Genomic DNA, 20,588 nt, shown 5'->3' on the forward strand with positions numbered 1-20,588 from the left:
GCTCTGCGATCTGTCTCTGCATACAATGTTGGCTCGTAGCCTGTCTCTGCAGCTAAGGCTCTGCAGACTGCCTCTGCTTAGAATGTTGGCTGGTAGCCTGTCTCTGCAGACAGTGACGGGACCGAGGCCAGCAGGCGGTCCCTCCAGATGGCCACGGAAAGTCTCTCTCTCGGGTTACTGGCTCTGTTCTTTCTCTCTCACTCTCTGACACTCACACGCACGCCCAGACAGCCTGGGACAGGCGCACACGTCCACCCAGCGCTCTCACACACCGTGTGCACAGAGGACCCGCGTGGGACTCAGGGGGCTGCCTGTTGTTAACATATACTTGACCCACCGTGACCCGCGGCGCAGACACAGATGTCTCCCTGTGCCTCCCCCCGCTAGCTGTGGTGGGCCCTCCCACCCCGCACCTGGGAGCGGCGCCGAGGCGGCCAGCAGCTAGCAGCAGCTCAGTGCGCTCTGACACTCCACAGCGGCGCAGGGAGCAGACAGCGAGAGGCGGCTGAGGCACACTGAGCACCGAGGAGGCACGGACGGCCACTGAGATCACCCGCAGCCCCGCACTGCCTGCACCCGGGCCGCACCGCCACGGACCTTGCCTCTGACTGGAGATCCCTTCTATGCCAGCACCCGGGGAGACCCTGGACGGGGGCGCTGCCTAGAACCCTGCCTACCTGAGCACCGTGCCTGCACCGCTGAGCAGTCTGCCTGCATCGTCGGCAGCGCTGCCAGGCCACCCTCCTCGTCCCCACCTGGCACCACCAGTGCAAGGATCCACCGCCTGCCCGCGGCGCTGCCAGGAGGCGGCCACCCACCCATCCATCCATCCGCCACAAAGGACCCGCCTTCCACCGCCTGCTGAAGACCCTCCAAGGGCTCACCGGTCTACGGACCTCTCTCACTGGATATCCGGAGAGGACTCCGCATCTCTGGTTTCTCCCCTCGCTGCAGCCGGGGCTCAGCCCCCCACGCCAAGGAAAGGAACTTTTTTCTGTACTTGAAGCTCCGAGCCCGTGGCGAATGGTGGGAATTTCCAGCCCGCATCAGTGTAAGTAAGACGGCTCCCTCTGCCCGAGAGGGCTGTGTGGCTTGTGCTTGGCCCGAGCATGGACGAGGCTTGGAGGCGCGGGCACCACTGTGCAGTAACACAGACACCGCTGGTGAAGGGGGCACTTGTTTAACTGCAGAGGTCTTGTTTACACTCCCGTGTGTTTAGATTTCCGGGCACTCGCGGGGCCGCTGTGCTGCACGAGCTGACAGAGAGCACAGTACACACCCTCGCACCTCTCCCTGCATTTGTGTACAAGGCCCGGCCTATCTGTGGCGAGGGGTGTCCCTCGGACGAGGGGGCCGCAGAAGATGTTATAGACACCATGAAAGTGCAACTGGTGCTAGAAGCACTCGCTGGAATATACGAGAGTGGGTCTGTCCAGCGGTGAGTGCGGTTCTTTCCGGTGCGCTGGGTTTGTGTGAGCAGCAGTGGGTGTTGTGAGGGAAAGGATGGGCGCCACGAACACGATGTTGTGGAGCTACGAAAACGTATCTAGAAGCGCTCTCAAAAACGTGCGTAGGACTCCGCGGTGGCGTGCGGGTTTTCCTGGGTGCGCTCGATGTGTATGTGTGGGTAGCGTTTTTTGTGAGGGAACGTGAGAAAAAGATGTGTTCAAGGTAGGAACAGGAATATTGTTGCTAGAGACCATCCCGGCACCGTGCAAAGGCCGCCGGTTCTGTCCGTCTGAGGAGTGTGGCTCTTCCTGTGTAAACGCGAGCAGGTAACGAGTGTTTGATGTGAGAGGACGCAAGAGCGCCTGGAAGAAAATGTTATCGCGCTAGGAAAGTGCAATGCGTTTAGGGGACAATCCCAGTTTAGACGGTTCTGTCCGGCAGTGCAGTGTGTGTCAGTGGGCGCGCTGTGCGTATGTGGACAGTGCTCCGTTTTCTCGTCCGCCTGGATAAGGACGTGTGACGACGGGCTTCTTCAGTGCCGTTGCCTGGAGCTTGACAGCTGTCGGCTTCTTCTCATGATATGTTATTGAAACCTTAGTTTATTTCCATTGTTTCTCCCTCTATGATATTTTGTCATATTGTCAACATTTTGCATGTTGTGCGTGTGCTTTGTTTTTATAAAGGCGTGAAGTTTCCAGTCACTGTTTTTTCATTTGTTTTTATCCTGGCTGCAGTTGAACGCATTCCTTTTCCCCTTTGTCCTTGGCCTTGTGTTTTGTCACCGATCCCGAGTGTAGCAGGCCTGCTGGATTCTGATAACACAGACCGGAGACCTTTACATGCGGCTGCCTCTCGGCTTCATGTGTTTTTCGCTGTGACCTGGCAGTGTCACTTAGCGTTTCCTTATGGGCACCGCCGGCTTCCTTCGGAAATCCAGCCCAGCCCTCTCCTTCCCAGGCTTTAGTACCGACAGACCTGGTTATTTATATGAGACGTATTTATCATCACATATTCCCGGATTTACGTCGTTCCCTAGCGAACGCAACAATTACAAGTCGTTGTATTTGTTTAAGCGCGAATAAAGGATCGGCAATGCGGATAAAACTTCCTCACTGAGAGGTACTGTGTAAAGGGGGAGGGGCTCCCAAGCCTCAGTTATTTCACCCTGCCAGTTCAGGTGGAGCCCGCGGGGCTGGGCAGGCTGGCCGTCCATTCCACCGGCCGTTTCCCCGGTGGGCTGGAGCCAGAGGTCGGCTTGGAAAGTCCTTCCGATGCAGCCGGGGCCTCTCTCTGTCCTCAGGTCCCCACATAAATTGCAGCAGGCACACGGGGCCTAAAGAAGGAAGAGAAAGAGGGATGAGAGACAAGGGGCATAGAGAGGGGGAAGGGAGGGATAGAGAAGGAGAGAGGGAAACGCATGCACTGGAAGAGACATAGAGGGAGCAGATGAAGCGAGGGTGGGGGGGGGGGGGGATTGAGATGGTTTGCCCCACTCGCTTTGGTTCCACAGTCGGACCTGGGCTGGGGCTACGCTTTCCTCACATGTACGTTTAAAAGCACAGAAACGAAGGCCCGCTGTGTGAGGAAACAGATACATGTTTTGCACCTCACCAGGATTATTGTTGTGTCCATTCAATACTAATAGCAGCTTCAGCCAATGCGCATCTATGCACAGGTGTGTGGCAGAGTACACGGCCTGGTACACAATGTCTGCCATGTGAATGATGCCCGGGGCACACTGGAGAGGGCTGCAGCTGATTACCATTGCTGTGTAACTGTCCTGTGCACTCCGGCCATGTTCCAACACCTGATCCACTGAGAACTTTACTTTAGGGAAGGGATGTTAGGTTTATACCCAGGCGTAGATGCGGGGGCACTGTTAGCAGCAGGGTGGTAGCAGTGTTAGCGCTACCCAGGGTGATACTGATGCCAGGGGTACGGCTCCCGGGCTCAGGGCGTCCTAGCTGTCAGACTTGGCTTCGAGGGGCCATCCAGTGAACAGAAACACCCATCCCTTTGCCCCCTGCTGCGTCACCAGCAGTCACCAGCAACAGGCACGCTAGAATGTGGCTTCCTCTGGTGACGTCATCCGGGATTTTGAGGGTTATTGTAACATCATTCATGTTGTACCCAAAAAGCGCTGGGTTGGGGTGTGGGTCGAGGCAGAGTAATGGGTCAATTGGAGGTTTGGTGTTTATGTTGAATTAGTGGATGCCTGGCACTTCATCGCCCCTCTCTTGCACCACTGCACAAAGGAAAAAACTCAGGAACGCTGCTGTTAATTAAGTCTGACGATAGAGGGGACAGGAAGTCAGCTGGAAAGAGGTGAAGGCACGAGTGTAGCGGGGTCACTGCTCAGGGCTCGGGGGCTACTTCTGGAAATGTCTGCCGGCCAGGGGCTGTTCACTGTGGCCCGCCACGGGTCGTCTACTGCTGCCGCTGAAGACAACTCAGTGCCCCCAGCTGGTGGTTGCTCAGTGGTCAGGGCTGGTCACTGTGGCCCACAAAGGTTGCCCACGTCTCACACACCCCAACCCCCCTCAGAAATGCTTTGCTCCCTGTCAGGCTCTGAAGACGCAGCCCTCTCCCGCACCGGCCCGCTTTGCGAAGCCGTCATCTGCAGTGTCCGCTTTTCACACTCAAACCACGAGGCACATTGTCCGTCCATCCGCGGAGCCCACTTGCCACAACTCATTAACGTTACACGCTCACGTGCTCGAGAGGGGACAATCGAGTGTCTTTTACCGGCCTCTCCGTGGCTGAGCGAGGAGAGCCGCTCTTTGTCGTGTGGGAACCTGTCATGTGCTCTCATCTCCGCGTCTTATCGCGGGTACAAAGGTGGCCTCTGCGCCGCGGAGGGTTCTCACGGTGGGGACACCTGCGGCCGAGATGCGCGTCCCCAGCGCAGATAAGAGCCCCAGCCCTCGGGCATCTCCGTGCGTGCATTACTCTTTGTGTAAGGTTTCTGGTGCGCAGGTAAAGCGCTCCAATACCTTCGGGTCGAGTTCGCGCTATATGAAACGCCACCCAAAAAAACGTATTTACCGAACGCAGTCCTAACGCGAGGAGTTATAGAGATAGCAAGATTTAAGTGCACTCCAGATTTAACGGAAAGCTTCCAGGACAAAAGCGAATACAGAGGAGTGTGGCATGTAAAGCAAAGATACAACTGCAGATGGACTTGAAAATAGAAACGTGGGAATCGCTTACAGAACCTATTCATCTAGGTATTTTAGTAATTACTGCATAATCCCTGGCCCCATTATTGCTGTTATAATTGTGTTATTGCATTTTTTGAGTGTCATGCTGTGTTGGCACTCCATATAAATATATGTATTAATTTATTAAAGATTTCTAAAGCGCTAGGTGCAGCCGTTTAGTGATTTTATAGCGCCTACATACGCCGTTAAAGGCAGTATATTCGGTATTCTCGAGGTGCGTGATAGATGGTCGCTGGGCCGTGGCCGAGCCCTCGCTCGGACTCACCGTGAGGTTTTTTGGCACCACAACGAGGAAGACGCGCACCTCTGTTTATCCCAACAAGTCCGACCGGGCTCACTGCCACAGTGTGATTGTGATCAAGGCGAATGGCCAGCTCCTCTTTTATTAACGTTTCACGTTATATTATTAGGTTATTCAAACCATCCTCACACGTGCGGGCGGGTGGCACGTCATGTACCACACACCTGCAAGCCACGACCGGCGTGTATATGTGCGTTTGTTTACAGGGCGCCTGCCCGGGGACCTCTTCAAATGGAGATGGTTCTGCTACAACATGTCCCCTTAAACCAAGCATCCTTGGCGCTGCCTTTGTGTTGACCTAACGGGCCCCTATCGTGGACACGGGTCCCGCACTAATGTCTAAATTCGTGGCTCTGTACATGGCGCCGTGCAGCGTAGTATCATTTCACCACGTGCAGCATCCATGTTGAAATAATTACTCGCCACACGCGAGCCCAGTGCAGAATCCCTGTTGAAATATTGAGTCTCCACATGTGGGCCTGTTCAGCATCCGTGTTGAAATATTGAGTCGCCATATGTGGGCTCCTCTTCCTGTTGAAATAATGAGTCGCCACTCGCGCTCCCAGTGTAAAATCCGTGTTGAAATAATGAGTCGCCACATGCTGCTTGCGGCAAAGTCCGTGTTGAAATAATGAGTCCCCATGTGCTGTCCAGTGTAAAATCCGTGTTGAAACTATGAGTCCCCACGTGCTGTCCAGTGTAAAATCCGTGTTGAAACTGCACAGTGTGAATTAGTAGCACTGGTTGCGGGTGCGTACACTATATATTTCTGCCACCATAGCACACAACCCGAGGGAGCACTGTTAAAAGTTTGAGTGCCATGTTGTGAGGGGCCCTCTTAGCGGTTCCCCAGTCGTCGCTCCGTGCATCTTCCATCCTCCCTACACGCCAGGGCCCCTCTCAGGCGTTCTTGTAATTAATGTAAAAATATGATAAAGATGTACCACAATGTTTAAAAAAGATATTTCTTAAGCATTAGTGTTTATTTTCAAGACGATGTATAGAAAATAAATGTTTCTAAACATGCATTTAGAAGCATTAAAAAAATCTCGAATACCTTGACGACTTTGACATGAGTGAACCAAGAAATAGCTTTGACATGTAGACAGTACATGACCAATGTCGTTATATGTGAAGCATTATTGTTGCCTATTACACCACATATACATGGGTTGTTTTTATAGCGCTCATCCTAAAGTGAGTTACTCCAAGGTGCTTTCAAATCAGTTATCCAAAGAAAATGATACACTGATTTTTTGTTGTTGTCGCTTAGGATCACATAGTTTGGTGGTGAGGAAGCTGGGATTTGATCCCAGGATTCTATGTTACACCCTGTGTCGTTTAGTCTCTAATTGGATGTTGTCGTCAGTTTCTCATTCAACACAACGGGCATTGTTTAATGTTCAGCTCTCTCATGAACAACATTAAAACACTAAATAGTGTATGATGTGACATGTTAAATCAAGTTAACACTAGATACATTCAAATATTTATAGAACAAACACAATGCGACGCTAATGGTAAGGATGTGCTTTATACTTTAAGTCAATATAGTTAGTTTCCACTGCCTTAACAAACATGAGGAGCTGCTCGACACTTCGGTGATGACAATGCAAAGATTGCCAAAACAAAGCAGCCACAGAGAGGTTTCACGGAGGCCACGGGCCCAGCAAACACACGTGTGCAGGTCAGCCGGCCATGAAAAGCCTTCATCTGCATACACTAGCATGAATGGCCTGGAGCAAGGGCCGGCATACCCCCTGGCTGCCCCGTACTCACGGGCCCCATAACCAAACAATCCCAGTGTTTCACCCACTGGGTGATGTAAAGCCCCCAAAGACAGAGCAGTGTGAACCTGCACATCTTCTGCAACCTCTGCGTGCTGCCAGAGGGCCTCACCTCCTCACTGCACAGGCACACTGTAGCCAGGGGGGAAGGGCACACCGGAAATCAGAGACGGACGTCTCACATAAGACAGAACATCTCTAGAAGGACACACCATCTTTAGTATTTTAGGAAGTGGAAAAAAGCCCGCCGCACTGCACCTCCACGGGCAGGGAGGGAGGGACAACCTGCAGGAGCGCCAGGGAGGCATGGGAGGCCGGCGGGAAAAGCCACGTGAGGCTGGGCTCGCTCTTGGCCTGAGGTTCAAGAGGACCTCAAGCTGTCAGAGCTGGGCACGCGGCTCAAAGCTGTCTCGCGGCTCTACTGCCCGCCTACCTGTCGCATCTGAATAGCTACCTCTCCTGTCTGATTCCCAGTCGGGCTCTTTGTCCATATGTCTGCATTCCATTCATCCATCCATCTATTTTTCCTAAAAAACACAAAGGTTAAAGCGACGTTATTGTTAGGTATGGTTATAAGATCCTAATTCACATAAAAAAAAAAATGACTGAAAAACATGGGCTAAAGTTATGTTTTAGATGTTTAAATGAGATAAGAATTAACATTTAAAAAATGAAAAAACACTGACGTTTGTCAGTTGTAGCCAGGGCCTCTGGGATTCTCCAGCATGGGAAAACCAAATTATGTGGCATGGTTCACTAAATTATGCAGCAAGAAAAGTCAACTTATGTAGCGGAATGTGAAAAATGTTATGACCTCATATTTTACATTACTCATGACATGTTAAAATTACATCATTGATGACATCTCAAATGACATTGTTGATGACATCATCAATGACATCCTCACATCATTTTGATAATTGTCTATAGGCTTCATGGGCTATAAGTAATTCAACAAGCTATACCTGTGCCCACATTTCTATTTCTAATCAAGTGTTAATGGACATAATCTTAGGCCACATTCTGAACACAGCATATCAGTCAACTCACCCACATTTGGTTGATGTTACCCTCTTTTAGTGGTATTTACTCACTTTAAAAAATATGTTTTTTTATTGTCGTTTTGTTGACATACAAACAGTAGATTCTTCATTACGGTGTACTCCAATGCGTATTGCCATTATTAGTCTATGGCCAGACGATTGTTACATCATTGAAAGAGTGTTTACAGGCGGTCATATGTGTTATGACTGCCTGCCTGCATATGGTTGCATTGATTCAGACTGTGGTGTCTAAAATACAGTCACAAGAGGAATGCCCAAATTTGGCACAGTGTACATGAAATGACATGCAGGTAATTTATGTAAATATCTAAATAACCAACAATGAAATAGAACTATGCCCTGATGGAAAATTAGGTGGAGCGTGGGGACTTCTGAGTTGAAATATACAGTGCAGGTTCAATTCCTGCGATGATGTTTTGTGAGGGTCGTATATGGATGCTGGGGTATTTTGGTTGGACTATGGATCTATTGGGAGTGTCAAATAACATTGTTGTGAGGTCCGCATATATAGATATAGATAGATATATATAGATATATATTGATATATTGATATGTATGTAAATACTCTGTGTAAGCTTATTGTATAGATACCTAATCTCTCTTGATATCTATGCTCATGCCTCTCCGACCTTATATCCCATTTGTCAGTATATATGTCCGTGTGTACATGCATGATGCACAAAAAGACACATGGACTTGGTCTTTAAATATTCTCATAATCCATGTACGGAGGGAAAGGAGAGAGAGATGGAAAGGGCAGGTCTGTTCTGTCTATTGTGTTAGCAGCATCCTTGCCGTAAGAACACGCAAGCGAATAGTGATGGCACTGAAAGGCTGGTACGCGGGTTATACGATGGAATTCTCAAAGTCAGCAGTAAAGAACCTGAAGACAGTTAACAAAGGTCTGTGTCTGAGTCTGGGAGTCTTCAGGTTGAGAAGATGGTCTGATGAAGATGAAGGTCTCCGAGCTATTGTCAATGGCATGCTTTCTGTTCTCCAACTTGCACTTTTGGGGCGTATCGGCACCAATGCTGTTAATTACGAGCGACCCTGCACCCATGCCCCTATCTGTCGGCAACTGAACATATTTTACTGGCTGCAAGGATTGCAAATTAAAAAAAACTGGCTTCTGTTCATTGCGAATTAGTTTGCACTTGGCGAAATATTCTGATTGTTGCATAGATGTATACATTGTTTGTGTGAGGTTTGGGCTGGCTGCATGTGTAATTGAGTGCAGGCTGCATGTGTGAGGTGTGGGTATGCTGCATGTATGAGGTGAGGCAGGCTGCATGTGTCAGGCTGTGGCAGGTTGAATGTGAGGTGGGTGCAGGCTGCATGTGTGAGGTGGGGGTATGCTGCATGCATGAGGTGAGGCAGGCTGCATGTGGCAGGCTGTGGCAGGTTCAATGTGAGGTGAGGGCAGGCTGCATGTGTGAGGTGGGGGTATGCTGCATGTATGAGGTGAGGCAGGCTGCATGTGTGAGGCTGTGGCAGGTTGAATGTGTGAGGTGAGGGCAGGCTGTATGTGTGAGGTGGGGTATGCTGCATGAATGAGGTGAGGCAGGCTGCATGTGTCAGGCTGTGGCAGGTTGAATGTGTGAGGTGAGGGCAGGCTGCATGTGTGAGGTGGAGCAGGCTGCACGTGTGAAGTGAGGGCTGGTTGCATGTCTGAGGTGATGTTACCTTCCTTTGTGAGGAGAGGGGCCCACCATCCACCCATTCCATTCACTTTTTAAACCTAGTTGTTTTTTAAATGTCTTCTCTTTGCATTTGAAGAGCTGGGGTGTTTGTGAAATAGCCTCCCTTCACAGAGGTGATCCTGGGTGTTTATGATATATGCTTTCTGTACACATGGTGATCCTGGGTGCTTATGGAACGGCCGGTCTTTCCGGGGGAGAGCCTGTGTGTTTATGAAATATATCTCTGTGCAGAGGGATCTTAAGTGCTTATGAAATGCAACCTATCTATCTAGGGGAGCCTGGGTGTCCTACTGATTCAAAGCTAAATATGTCTGCTTATGAAATGCTTTCTCTGTGCAGAGGAGATCCAATGTGCTTATGAAATGGCCTCTCATCACAGGGCTCAGCAAGTGTGTTCGCGATATGGCCAGACACTGCAGAGTCCCCGCCCCAATGTAGACATCACTTCCCCACCATGAGTCCATGGGTGCCACAACCCCTCCACTCTCCCTCGAGGCATAGATGGACAACACAATTGTCTTGGATTAGGGGTCGGAATGACCCCGGCCATATTTTATTAAAAAGACAAAAAACTTAGACATTTTCATATTTACAATACGCAGAAAATGCGTCCATCAGTCTAGAATATTCATACACCAATTTTCTTATGCAATGTATTTACGTTATTACGTATGGCTAACTTTAGCATATTATCTAATACATAGCCATTTCTAACCTAAACTAAAATACTCCATTATTGTTTTATGCATATCCCGAATTGAGCCTACCGGGAAGGTCATGACTGGTTCAACTACGTGCTAGGTCCATCACTCCCACCAGAATGACCTTGTGCAGGAGGCTCCGGTTGCCCAGAACGTTACCTCCTTCGGGCACCCGCTATGCACTCAAATACCACCTCCCAGGGGCTGTGCTGTTATGCCAACTTAGTGCCCATGCGCCTGTGCAGGGATTAGCCTAAAGGCCTACCGTTCGGTTGGGGCTTTGTGGAGCGACGAGGGAAAGGACTGTCCCACCGCTCCATAGCCTCTTTTATCGGGGCATCCAGGAAACCGGCAGGATCCAGATTGGACCCGCCGCCACATGCCCCTGAAGCACATGAGTGCCTGTGGGGCATATTCCCATTCCGCTAATCAAAGTCGTGCCGGCTGCGTCATCATGTGCCGGCACCAGCCCCACCCCTCAATGGTGTCAGGGACCGGCACAAACCACCATAGGTGCGGCGTGCCCAAGTCCGGTTGGCGCCTTAACAAATGTCCTCTCTGGACAGAGGTGATCCAATGTGCTTATGAAAGGTCCTCTCTGTACAGGGATGCCTGTTGGTGTTTGTGAAGGGTGCACTGGATAGAGGTGGTCCTCGCTGCTTATGAAATATCTTTTCTATGCACAAGATGAGCGTGGATATCTATGAAACATTCTCTGTCTCTTCAGAGGCGTTCGTGTTGTGCAGAGGTGAGCCAGTGTGTTTATGAAATATCCTCTCTGTCAACATGACAAGCCTGTGTGTTTATTAAGTTCCCTCTCTGACCGGAAGGGAGCCAGGTGTTTATGAAATATCCCCTCTCTTTACAGAGGTGTACATCAAATGGTGGCTGCAGTGCAGAGGTGAAGCAGGGTGTTTATGAAACATCCTCTCTGCCTGCCTGCTGAGCTTTGGTGTTTATGAAATATCCTCTCTGTATACACAGTGAGCCATATCCTCCCTGCCTGGTGAGCCTGAGTGTTCATTAAATATCCTCGCTGCCTGCCTGATGAGCCAGAGTGTTCATTATATATTCTCTTTGCCTGCCTGATGAGGTTGGGTGTTCATGAAACGTCCTCAATGTACACATGTTGAGGCCGAGTGTTTATGAAACACCCTCTCTGTACACATGTTGAGGCTGGGTAATAATGGAGTGTCCTCCCAGTACACATGTTGAGGCTGGGTATTAATGGAGTGTCCTTTCTGTACACATGTTGAGGCCGAGTGTTCATGAAATGTATTCTCTGTACACATGTTGAGGCTGAGTGTTTATGAAACGTCCTCTCTGTACACATGTTGAGGCTGGGTAATAATGGAGTGTCCTCCCAGTACACATGTTGAGGCTGGGTATTAATGGAGTGTCCTGTCTGTACACATGTTGAGGCCGAGTGTTCATGAAATGTATTCTCTGTACACATGTTGAGCCTGAGTGTTTATGAAATGTCCTCTCTGTACACATGTTGAGGCTGGGTATTTATAAAATGTCCTTTCTGTACATATGTTGAGGCTGAGTGCTCATGAAATGTCCTCTCTGTACACATGCTGGGGCTGGGTATTTATGAAACGTCCTCTCTGTACACATGTTGAGGCCGGGTGTTTATGAAACGTTCTCTCTGTACACATGTTGGGGCCGGGTAGTTATGAAATGTCCTTTCTGTACACATGTTGAGGCTGAGTATTAATGGAGTGTTCTCTCTGTACACATACTGAGGCTGAGTATTTATGAAACATCCTCTCTGTACACATGTCGAGGCTGAGTATTAATGGAGTGTCCTCTCCGTACACATGTTGAGGCCGAGTGTTCATGAAACGTCCTGTCTGTACGCATGTTAAGGCTGGGCAATAATGGAGTGTCCTCTCTGTACACATGTTAAGGCTGGGTATTAATGGAGTGTCCTCTCTGTACACATGTTGAGGCTGAGTATTAATAGAGTGTCCTCTCTGTACACATGTTGAGGCCGGGTATTTATGAAATGTCCTCTCTGTACACATGTTGAGGCCAAGTGTTCTTAAAACGCCCTCTCTGTACACATGTTGAGGCTGGGTATTCATGAAACTTCCTCTCCGTACACATGTTGAGGTCAAGTATTAATGGAGTGTCCTCTCCATACACATGTTGAGGCCGGGTGTTTATGAAACGTCCTCTGTACGTACGTTGAGGCTGAGCATTAAAGGAGTGTCCTCTCTGTACACATGTTGAGGCCGAGTGTTCATGGAACATCCTCTCTGTACACATGTTGAGGCTGAGTGTTTATGAAACGTCCTCTCTGTACACATGTTGAGGCTGAGTGTTTATGAAACGTCCTCTCTGTTCACAGGGCGAGCCTGAGTTAAATATCCCTCTGTCCAGAGGGGCGCCTCTTCTCAGTCATAGTCCCCACAGAATAACCAGCCATTACCTGGTGCCTCGGACTCCCATTCTGAGAGCTGCCGCTTATTGGATTAGTTCAGCCTCGGTGACAGGCCCCTTTTCATGTGACACGCACGGCGGTGACAGCACTTTCACACACATGCCCGCCCCCCTCGCCGCACTTTTCACTTTGTCTGATGTGTCAAACTCCCTCTCATTCTTTCACCGTTAAAACATCTGATTCCTTTTTTTCTTCTTGAGTGCTTTGGAGGGGGCACTTGACTGAACAATACCTGTCTTAATACTGAAAAGGAGTTTTATTGTGCTAGGATCAGGCTTCAATTTCCTAAAGAAATCACACGGCAGTCTGCTTCATCAGGGCTGGGGTTTAAGCAGAGGGAGGTGGGGGCGGACTCACGGACAGAGTCTGCTGAGGATTCTCTCAGGGCAGGGGCATGTCACAGGGCAGAAGCGTGGAGGGGGCCCTCTCATGGCAGGTGCCTGCAGGGGCTCCTCAGTGGGCAGGAGTCTCAAGTGCTTCTTTTCAGGCCAGGGGTCTGTGGGAGCTTCTCTCAGGGTAGGAGTCTGTGGGAGCTTCTCTCAGGGCAGGAGTCTGTGGGAGCTTCTCTCAGGGAAGGAGTCTGTGGGAGCTTCTCTCAGGGTAGGAGTCTGTGGGAGCTTCTCTCAGGGTAGGAGTCTGTGGGAGCTTCTCTCAGGGCAGAAGTCTGTGGGAGCTTCTCTCAGGGTAGGAGTCTGTGGGAGCTTCTCTCAGGGCCAGGGTTGGAAGCAGCTCCTCCCAGGACAGAAATGTGGAGGGCCTACTCTCAGGGCAGGAGTGTGTGGGGCTTCTCTCAGGGTATGAATGTGCAAGGGTTCTGTCAGAGCAGGAGTGTGCAGGAGTGTGCATGGGCTTCTCTCAGGTCAGGAGTTTTTGAGGGCTTCTCTCAGGTCAGTAGTCTTTGACGGCTTCTCTCAGGGCAGGAGTATGCATGGACTTCTCTCAGGGCAGGAGTGTGTGGGGATTCTCTCAGGTCAGGAGTCTTTGAGAGCTTCTCTCAGGGTATGAGTGTGCAACGGTTCTCTCAGAGCAAGAGTGTGTTGGGATTCTCTCAGAGCAGGAGTGTGCGGGGGCTTCTCTCAGGTCAAGAGTCTTTAAGGGCTTCTCTCAGGGCAGGAGTATGCGGGGGTTCTCTCAGGGCAGGAGTGTGTGAGAGCATCTCTCAGGTCAGGAGTCTTTGAGGGCTTCTCTCAGGGCAGGAGTATGGCGGGGGTTCTCTCAAGGCAGGAGTGTGTGAGAGCTTCTCTCAGGTCAGGAGTCTTTGAGGGCTTCTCTCCGAGCAGTAGTATGCGGTGGTGGGGTTTCTCTCAGGGCAGGAGTGGGTGGGGTTCTCTCAGGGCAGGAGTATTTCAGGACTTCTCTCAGGGCAGGAGTGTGGGAATTCTCTCAGGGCAGGAGTGTGTGGGGTTCTCTCAGGGCAGGAGTATTTCAGGACTTCTCTCAGGGCAGGAGTGCGTGGGGATTCTCTCAGGGCAGGAGTGCATGGGGTTCTCTCAGGTCAGGAGTGCGTGGGGATTCTCTCAGGGCAGGAGTGCATGGGGTTCTCTCAGGGCAGGAGTGCGTGGGGATTCTCTCAGGGCAGGAGTGCGTGGGGATTCTCTCAGGGCATGAGTGCGTGGGGTTCTCTCAGGGCAGGAATCTTTGAGGACTCCTCTCAGGACAGGAGTGCGTGGGGATTCTCTCAGGGCAGGAGTGCATGGGGTTCTCTCAGGGCAGGAGTGCATGGGGATTCTCTCAGGGCAGGAGTGCATGGGGATTCTCTCAGGGCAGGAGTGCGTGGGGTTCTCTCAGGGCAGGAATCTTTGAGGACTTCTCTCAGGGCAGGAGTGCGTGGGGATTCTCTCAGGGCAGGATTGCGTGGGGTTCTCTCAGGGCAGGAGTCTTTGAGGGCTTCTCTCAGGGCAGGAGTGCGTGGGGATTCTCTCAGGGCAGATGTCATGAGGGCTCCTTCCAGGACAAGAGTCCGTAGTTCCTCCTCTCAGTAGGAATCTGAAGCAGCCTCATAGGTGAGGCTTCTGTTGGTGCCCCTCTCTGTCTGGGCAATGAACAAGCGAACCTCAGAATTACAGTATTGTGGTCTTATAGTGACCTGGCCAGGTCATAGTCTTCTTTGAGCCGGGCAGCCGGTGTCGCGGAGGCACCCATAGACCGAAAGCTTGCGACCGGATATCTTCATTGGTGTCACAATGTAAACTGTGGACCCAAACCGTGAAAATGTCACCTATATTGTAACTGCCCAATGTGAGTCTTGTGAACTCACAAATACACAAGTGACGTGTGCTGAGCGAATCAGCGTCTCCTGAAAGATGTGTAGGTGGGGGTGGGTGCACCATGACTCTGTGTATCACTGTATTCTTGTCAAGAGTCAAGGTATGAATGACTGTATCCAGAGCTCCCAGGGTACCTCTGCTAGGAGTCAGTTGTTGAGGGCAGCTTGGCGTTTTATCTCATCTTCATTCATTCATTCATTTATTTTTCTATTTTACTTTTGTTAATTTATCACACACAGATTATCAATGAAGCATCAAATGTATGATATTAGAATATCATTGCTTACATATATTTGGCAAAATATCTTGTTCTAACCATTTTTTACAAAAATAAAACCACATTGGACCGGCTGAAGAAGATGGGTGGGGTCATTTGGAACAACGGCAACAAGTCAGATCAAATAATGAAAAGGTTCCATAAAGAGACGAGTGTGCAAGTGTCTTCAGTAGCTGACACAGTCATGTCTATCCCTGAAGTGTTCAGCCAGTGCATTTCAGAGCCAAGGTCCTCTAACGAGGGACTTGAGGGAGGGCCTTATCATCAGTTCATATTTGAAGAACAGAGCTGTCAGTCTGATGAACAGCAATGAGTTAAGTTTTGTGCCTGGAATGATGATGAAAGTGAACCTATGACTTGGGACAACTTGTGAGCAATGTCCACAATGTCCATTGCCTCATCATCTTCCTCGTAGAACCAGTCTCGTGCAGGGAGACGCCCTGATTCTCACCCTGTGTGCCAAGTCTAGAGTTTGTTAGCCTAAGCGAAGACTGCTGCGGTAGAACATTGACCTACCACGTCTGCTTGACTTCTCAGACTCTTGGCCGGATCACCAGGAGGACAAACAACAGTGTGTGCTGGCCACCTTGGTACCAGTAATACTCCTCGCCCTTGGTAAGTGATTGGTAGTGGACAAGCCATGATCTTCCAGCTTTGAACAAGCCAAGATGTAATGGAAGGCCGGGTTAATCCATATTAATCCACAGGCGCCCTCTGAGTGCACACTGTCATGTATCGCCTACATATCATAGCACTGCCTTTGAGATCCTCTGATGCCAACAATGTGACTTTTCTGCAGTGGTAACACAACTGGATTCTGCATGGTCATACTTACAGGAAAAGATGAATTTGGGAGTTTTAGTAGGACCGTGAAATGATGGTCGATGTAGTCTCTGGAGGATAAACTTGTGTATGGAGTGTTTGTTCCACCTTGTGCTGCTTGAACATGACATCTGTGGAAGGGGGAATCCATGGGGCATCAGGACCGCTCTCTAGAGATATCTGAATAAAACCCACACCACTGATAGTGCTCCCCCCCATCAAGGTCTGCCGATCCCCATAGATTGGTAGATATCCCAGTGCGTGAGGGTACTGGCAGGAGGTTGTTGCATGTTTGTAATCTCCACACAGCATGCTCTACAAAGAGGGTCATTAGGACCCTTCCTCTCACTTGCACCTTCAGACCCATATACTGATATGAGCCACCCTGAAGCTGGTTTCTCTTTTGTCCGGTCTCCACCTGCCTTCCGCGCATGTGTTTCATTGGGTGGTCAGTTATCCCCACACACATTCACCCAGACTCATATGAGCTTGCTTAGCTGGCTCTGACTTTTGGCTGAGTTCTTTCTCTCTCTTCTCCTTGGCACATGTATCATGTGATGGGTGTCAACACACATCCATGTGAAACCTTCCAGAGTCACACAAGCGGCCCTGTAGTGATCTCACTTTATTGGCTCCTTTCATTCTGCCACAACTGCCCTGGCACTCATCCATGTGCACTTCATTCAGACATGAGATGAGCGTTACCCTGCTCCCTCTTCTGGTGGATTTGCTTCTGGTTCCTCGCCCTTGTGGCTTGTGGTGCAGTGCCAGTCACTCCCCTTCACACACACAGTTTCAGACTTATGTGAGCTGCCCAGAGAGAGCTGGCTCTATTTGCTGAATGGTTTCTTCTCGCCTCCCCTGGCTCGTGGTGCACTGGGAGTCAACTTTCCTCCGTCCCATACCAGCAAACACACACTGAGCACCTCAAATACAGATCCCAGTCCTATATGATAAACCCTGGAGACGGCTCCTTACGCTTTTACCTTCTCCTGCCTGTGGTGCAATGGGAGCCGCTCCACACTCATATGAGCAGCCATGTAGCTAACTACCTCTTGTGGTAGACTCCTCCTACCTCATGAATGCATGAGTTGCAGTGGGAGTTATAACTTCTACCCACTACTCAAGAACCCCCCCACACACATGTATGTGCATGTATTCATGCACGGACACACGCTCACACAGATGCATACAAACACATACCCTCTAGGCTCATATGAGCTCCCCATCACGCCTCCTTTGACCTTGCCTGTGACTCACTGGGTGGCAGCATCCTTACACACACCCCTCTCAGGCATCATATGAGCCCCCCATCACGCCTCCTTTGGCCTTGCCTAAGGCTCACTGGGTGGCAGCATTCTTACACACACCCCTCTCAGGCATCATATGAGCCCCCAGCACGCCTCCTTTGACCTTGCCTAATCCTAACTGGGTGGCAGCATCCTTACACACACCCCTCTCAAGCATCATATGAGCCCCCAGCACGCCTCCTTTGACCTTGCCTAATCCTAACTGGGTGGCAGCATCCTTACACACACCCCTCTCAGGCATCATATGAGCCCCCCATCACGCCTCCTTTGGCCTTGCCTAAGGCTCACTGGGTGGCAGCATTCTTACACACACCCCTCTCAGGCATCATATGAGCCCCCAGCATGCCTCCTTTGACCTTGCCTAATCCTAACTGGGTGGCAGCATCCTTACACACATACTTCTCAGGCATCATATGAGCCCCCCATCACACCTCCTTTGGCCTTGCCTAAGGCTCACTGGGTGACAGTATCCTTACACACACCCCTCTCAGGCATCATATGAACCCACCCCAGCACTCCTCCTTTGACCTTGCCTAAGGCTAACTGGGTGGCAGCATCCTTACACACACCCCTTTCAGGCATCATATGAGCCCGCTTCTAAACTTCCTTGCCGCGTGAAGGGACGATTCCGCCCGCACGCTTGATGGAAGCGTAGAGGAGAATTGTTCTCCTATCCCGTGGTTGATCTTGCCGGATTCATTCGAGCAGCCACGGGGGTAATATATCGATAAGGAATTGAATACATTGTTTTCAACTACCCATCAGTGCATTAAGATTATCTACCATGCATTGGTGAAACACTAAACCATCTGTAACTGCTACGCTTGTTTATCATGTGACTGGAAATTGTTTTGTTGGATGCTCAGCTAAATTCATGCCCTGAAGATGACCTGGTATTTATAACAAAGATCGAAACGCCGTCGACGCAACTGTGGCCGCAATTAATCAAGGAAACATTGTCTTGTTTGTTGTAGTTTCAGTGTTGTTCTAAAACTCCCTCCTCTATGTAATCCCTTCTGTCCGCCACCTGTCTGGTTTTTATATTTTATATCAAATGTTATGTGTACCAGTATATATTTATCTCTGCAAAAAAAACAAAAATGTGAGCCAGCCCCTACACAGCAGGGGCTCCAGATTCATATGATCCATCGTACAGCCAGCTTCCTTTTCTAGCTGGCCTTTTCCCTCTTTCCCTGATGTGGTGCAGTAGGATTTGGCACACCCACCCACACGCTTCCCACTGCCCCACACACAGTCACACGAGCTGCGTGTGGCTCGTCCCCTCTTCTGTCCGGCTTCCTCGTGCTTCTCCCCAGCACGTGACAGAATGGAAGTTGGCCTTCATCATCGCATCCTACACCTAGGAGCTGGTCTGCGGACCTCTCCCATCCTGGCGGGCTTCCTCGTCGCCTCGGCTCTGCCGGTCCCCTCTGTTCATTTCCTCCCCCCCTCCAGCTGGGCCGGGCTGATATTATAATCACTGCACTGCACATTGCCTGCCCCCTTCACCCTCGCACAATGCGCCATCCCCGCGATGACACGACTCTCCCTGCAGATAAGCCAGGCAGGGGGTTCAATGAATACAAAGAGGATGGGAGCGCGAGAGAGTGGTGCCAGAAGGGGACCCTGTGGGGCACCGCACCCCCAGACACCGGTGGCGTGAGGGGATCGATGCCACCTGCGCGCGCCACATTTACATTTATCATTAGCCACGATGCAACCTGCGCGCGCCACATTTACATTTATCATTAGCCACGTGACGTGAGAGGGACACAACACCTAGATGGAGAGAGACACTGAATGGGAGAAGAGATAGACGAGCTGCAGGGATGTCTGACAGAGGCTGGAGGGGGCAGTGTGCTCTGGGCCAGTGGTTTTCTGTTGCCTGTTTTCGTTACTTTCGGTAGATATGTATGTGTTTGGTGCATGTGTTTAGTTTGTATTTGGTGTTTGGCCATGTGTGTCTTGTATGCTCAACTGCACTGGGTGCGCTTTTGAAAGTTTATCATTGTGTTCAATGTATGTTTTGGGTATGTGCACATGTAGTTTTGATATGTACATGTCTGTGTGACATAAGCGTGTTACGTGTGTGTCGAATGTATGCATTCTGTATGAGTGATTGGTTTGTGGACTATCTGCCATGTGCTTGTATCGCTGTGATTTTGTGCTACATATGTTTGTAAGTTTTTTTGGGTGTTTTTTGGTTGTGTGCTTACCCGAATGCCCAAAGGTTTGTGCTGTGTGTGCTAGTTGTGTTGCACGTATTATAGACGTGCATGCTTTGATTGCTGTATGTGTGTGTTTCGGCCTGTCATTGTGTTTTGGGCCCACACGTCCGTTGAATGTGTATACTTTGAGTGTGCATGTTTGCATGCATGTTGGGTGTTCATGCTGGTGTTGTGCTGTTTGAGTGCCTTGCTTCTGTGGCCATGTTTGTGTGTGCGTGTGTGTGTGTGTGGCAAAGAGTGACGTGGGAGCAGGGGTGAGATGTCGTGCCTCTGCCCAGGGGCAGCAGAGCCGGTCCTGTTGCAAGCCCGCTGCAGTCCCCTCCACACCACTCCAGAGGGCAGAGCTGACATCACCGCAGGCATTATCTGTGTAATTGGGTTTGCTCGGCCCATTTCAACAGGTTTAAGGAAACGCGATAACAAGAACACAATAGGTTGCTTATGGAGTGGACCTGGGAACCTTAAGATTAGAGACAGGGGTAATAGGCATCACGATTTGATTTAATTCCCCTGCAGGCAATGACACTCTGGGAGCTCGGGGTTGACTCCCATGTGGTGATTTGCTTCACACCTCTTATTTTCGTAAGGAAAACAGATCCTACCAAACACACACACGATTTAGTTTAGTTTATGTTTGCTACAGTGAGCATGATAATGGAAGGCCGAATAGGCCAGAGCACCTAGCTAGAGTGGTGTTTGCACTATTCACACATTCATACTCACACACTCTATCACCCTTGTGTATTCTTCCACATATGCGCACAGACACACACTCACACACGATTGCACATGCACGGACACACATACATTTTGGTTTATGATTGCATAGATGAGCAGGAGAATGAGTTGCTGAAATTTGTTGCATATTGACACCAGCCCTTCAAGGCCTTTTGCACACTATCTCTCTCTTTCACACACTTACTCTCACACATGCACGCACCCACTTTCAAATATATGCACACACACACATTGCCACAGATACAAATATATGCATGCTGACATTCGCTTACTC

At 50.1% G+C, this 20,588-nt stretch overlaps 1 protein-coding gene across 2 annotated transcripts in view; it reads left to right on the plus strand.

Annotated features, from left to right (window-relative positions):
• The first annotated feature begins 224 nt into the window (after positions 1 to 224).
• The window catches only part of RUNX1T1 (RUNX1 partner transcriptional co-repressor 1), a 176,597-nt gene continuing 156,233 nt past the window's right edge, over positions 225 to 20,588 (plus strand). The window contains exon 1 of one of the 2 annotated variants that reach the window (XM_085605287.1): positions 225 to 1,051. In XM_085605287.1, coding sequence (XP_085461413.1) covers positions 1,024 to 1,051 — 28 coding nt within the window. In that variant the 5' untranslated portion in view covers positions 225 to 1,023. Of the gene's footprint in view, positions 1,052 to 1,166; positions 1,439 to 20,588 lie in introns of those variants that run through there. The other variant, XM_085605288.1, reaches the window with a different exon arrangement.

This window comes from Triturus cristatus, chromosome 5_1, assembly GCF_964204655.1.
Source record: "Triturus cristatus chromosome 5_1, aTriCri1.1, whole genome shotgun sequence".
Lineage (NCBI taxonomy): Eukaryota > Metazoa > Chordata > Amphibia > Caudata > Salamandridae > Triturus > Triturus cristatus.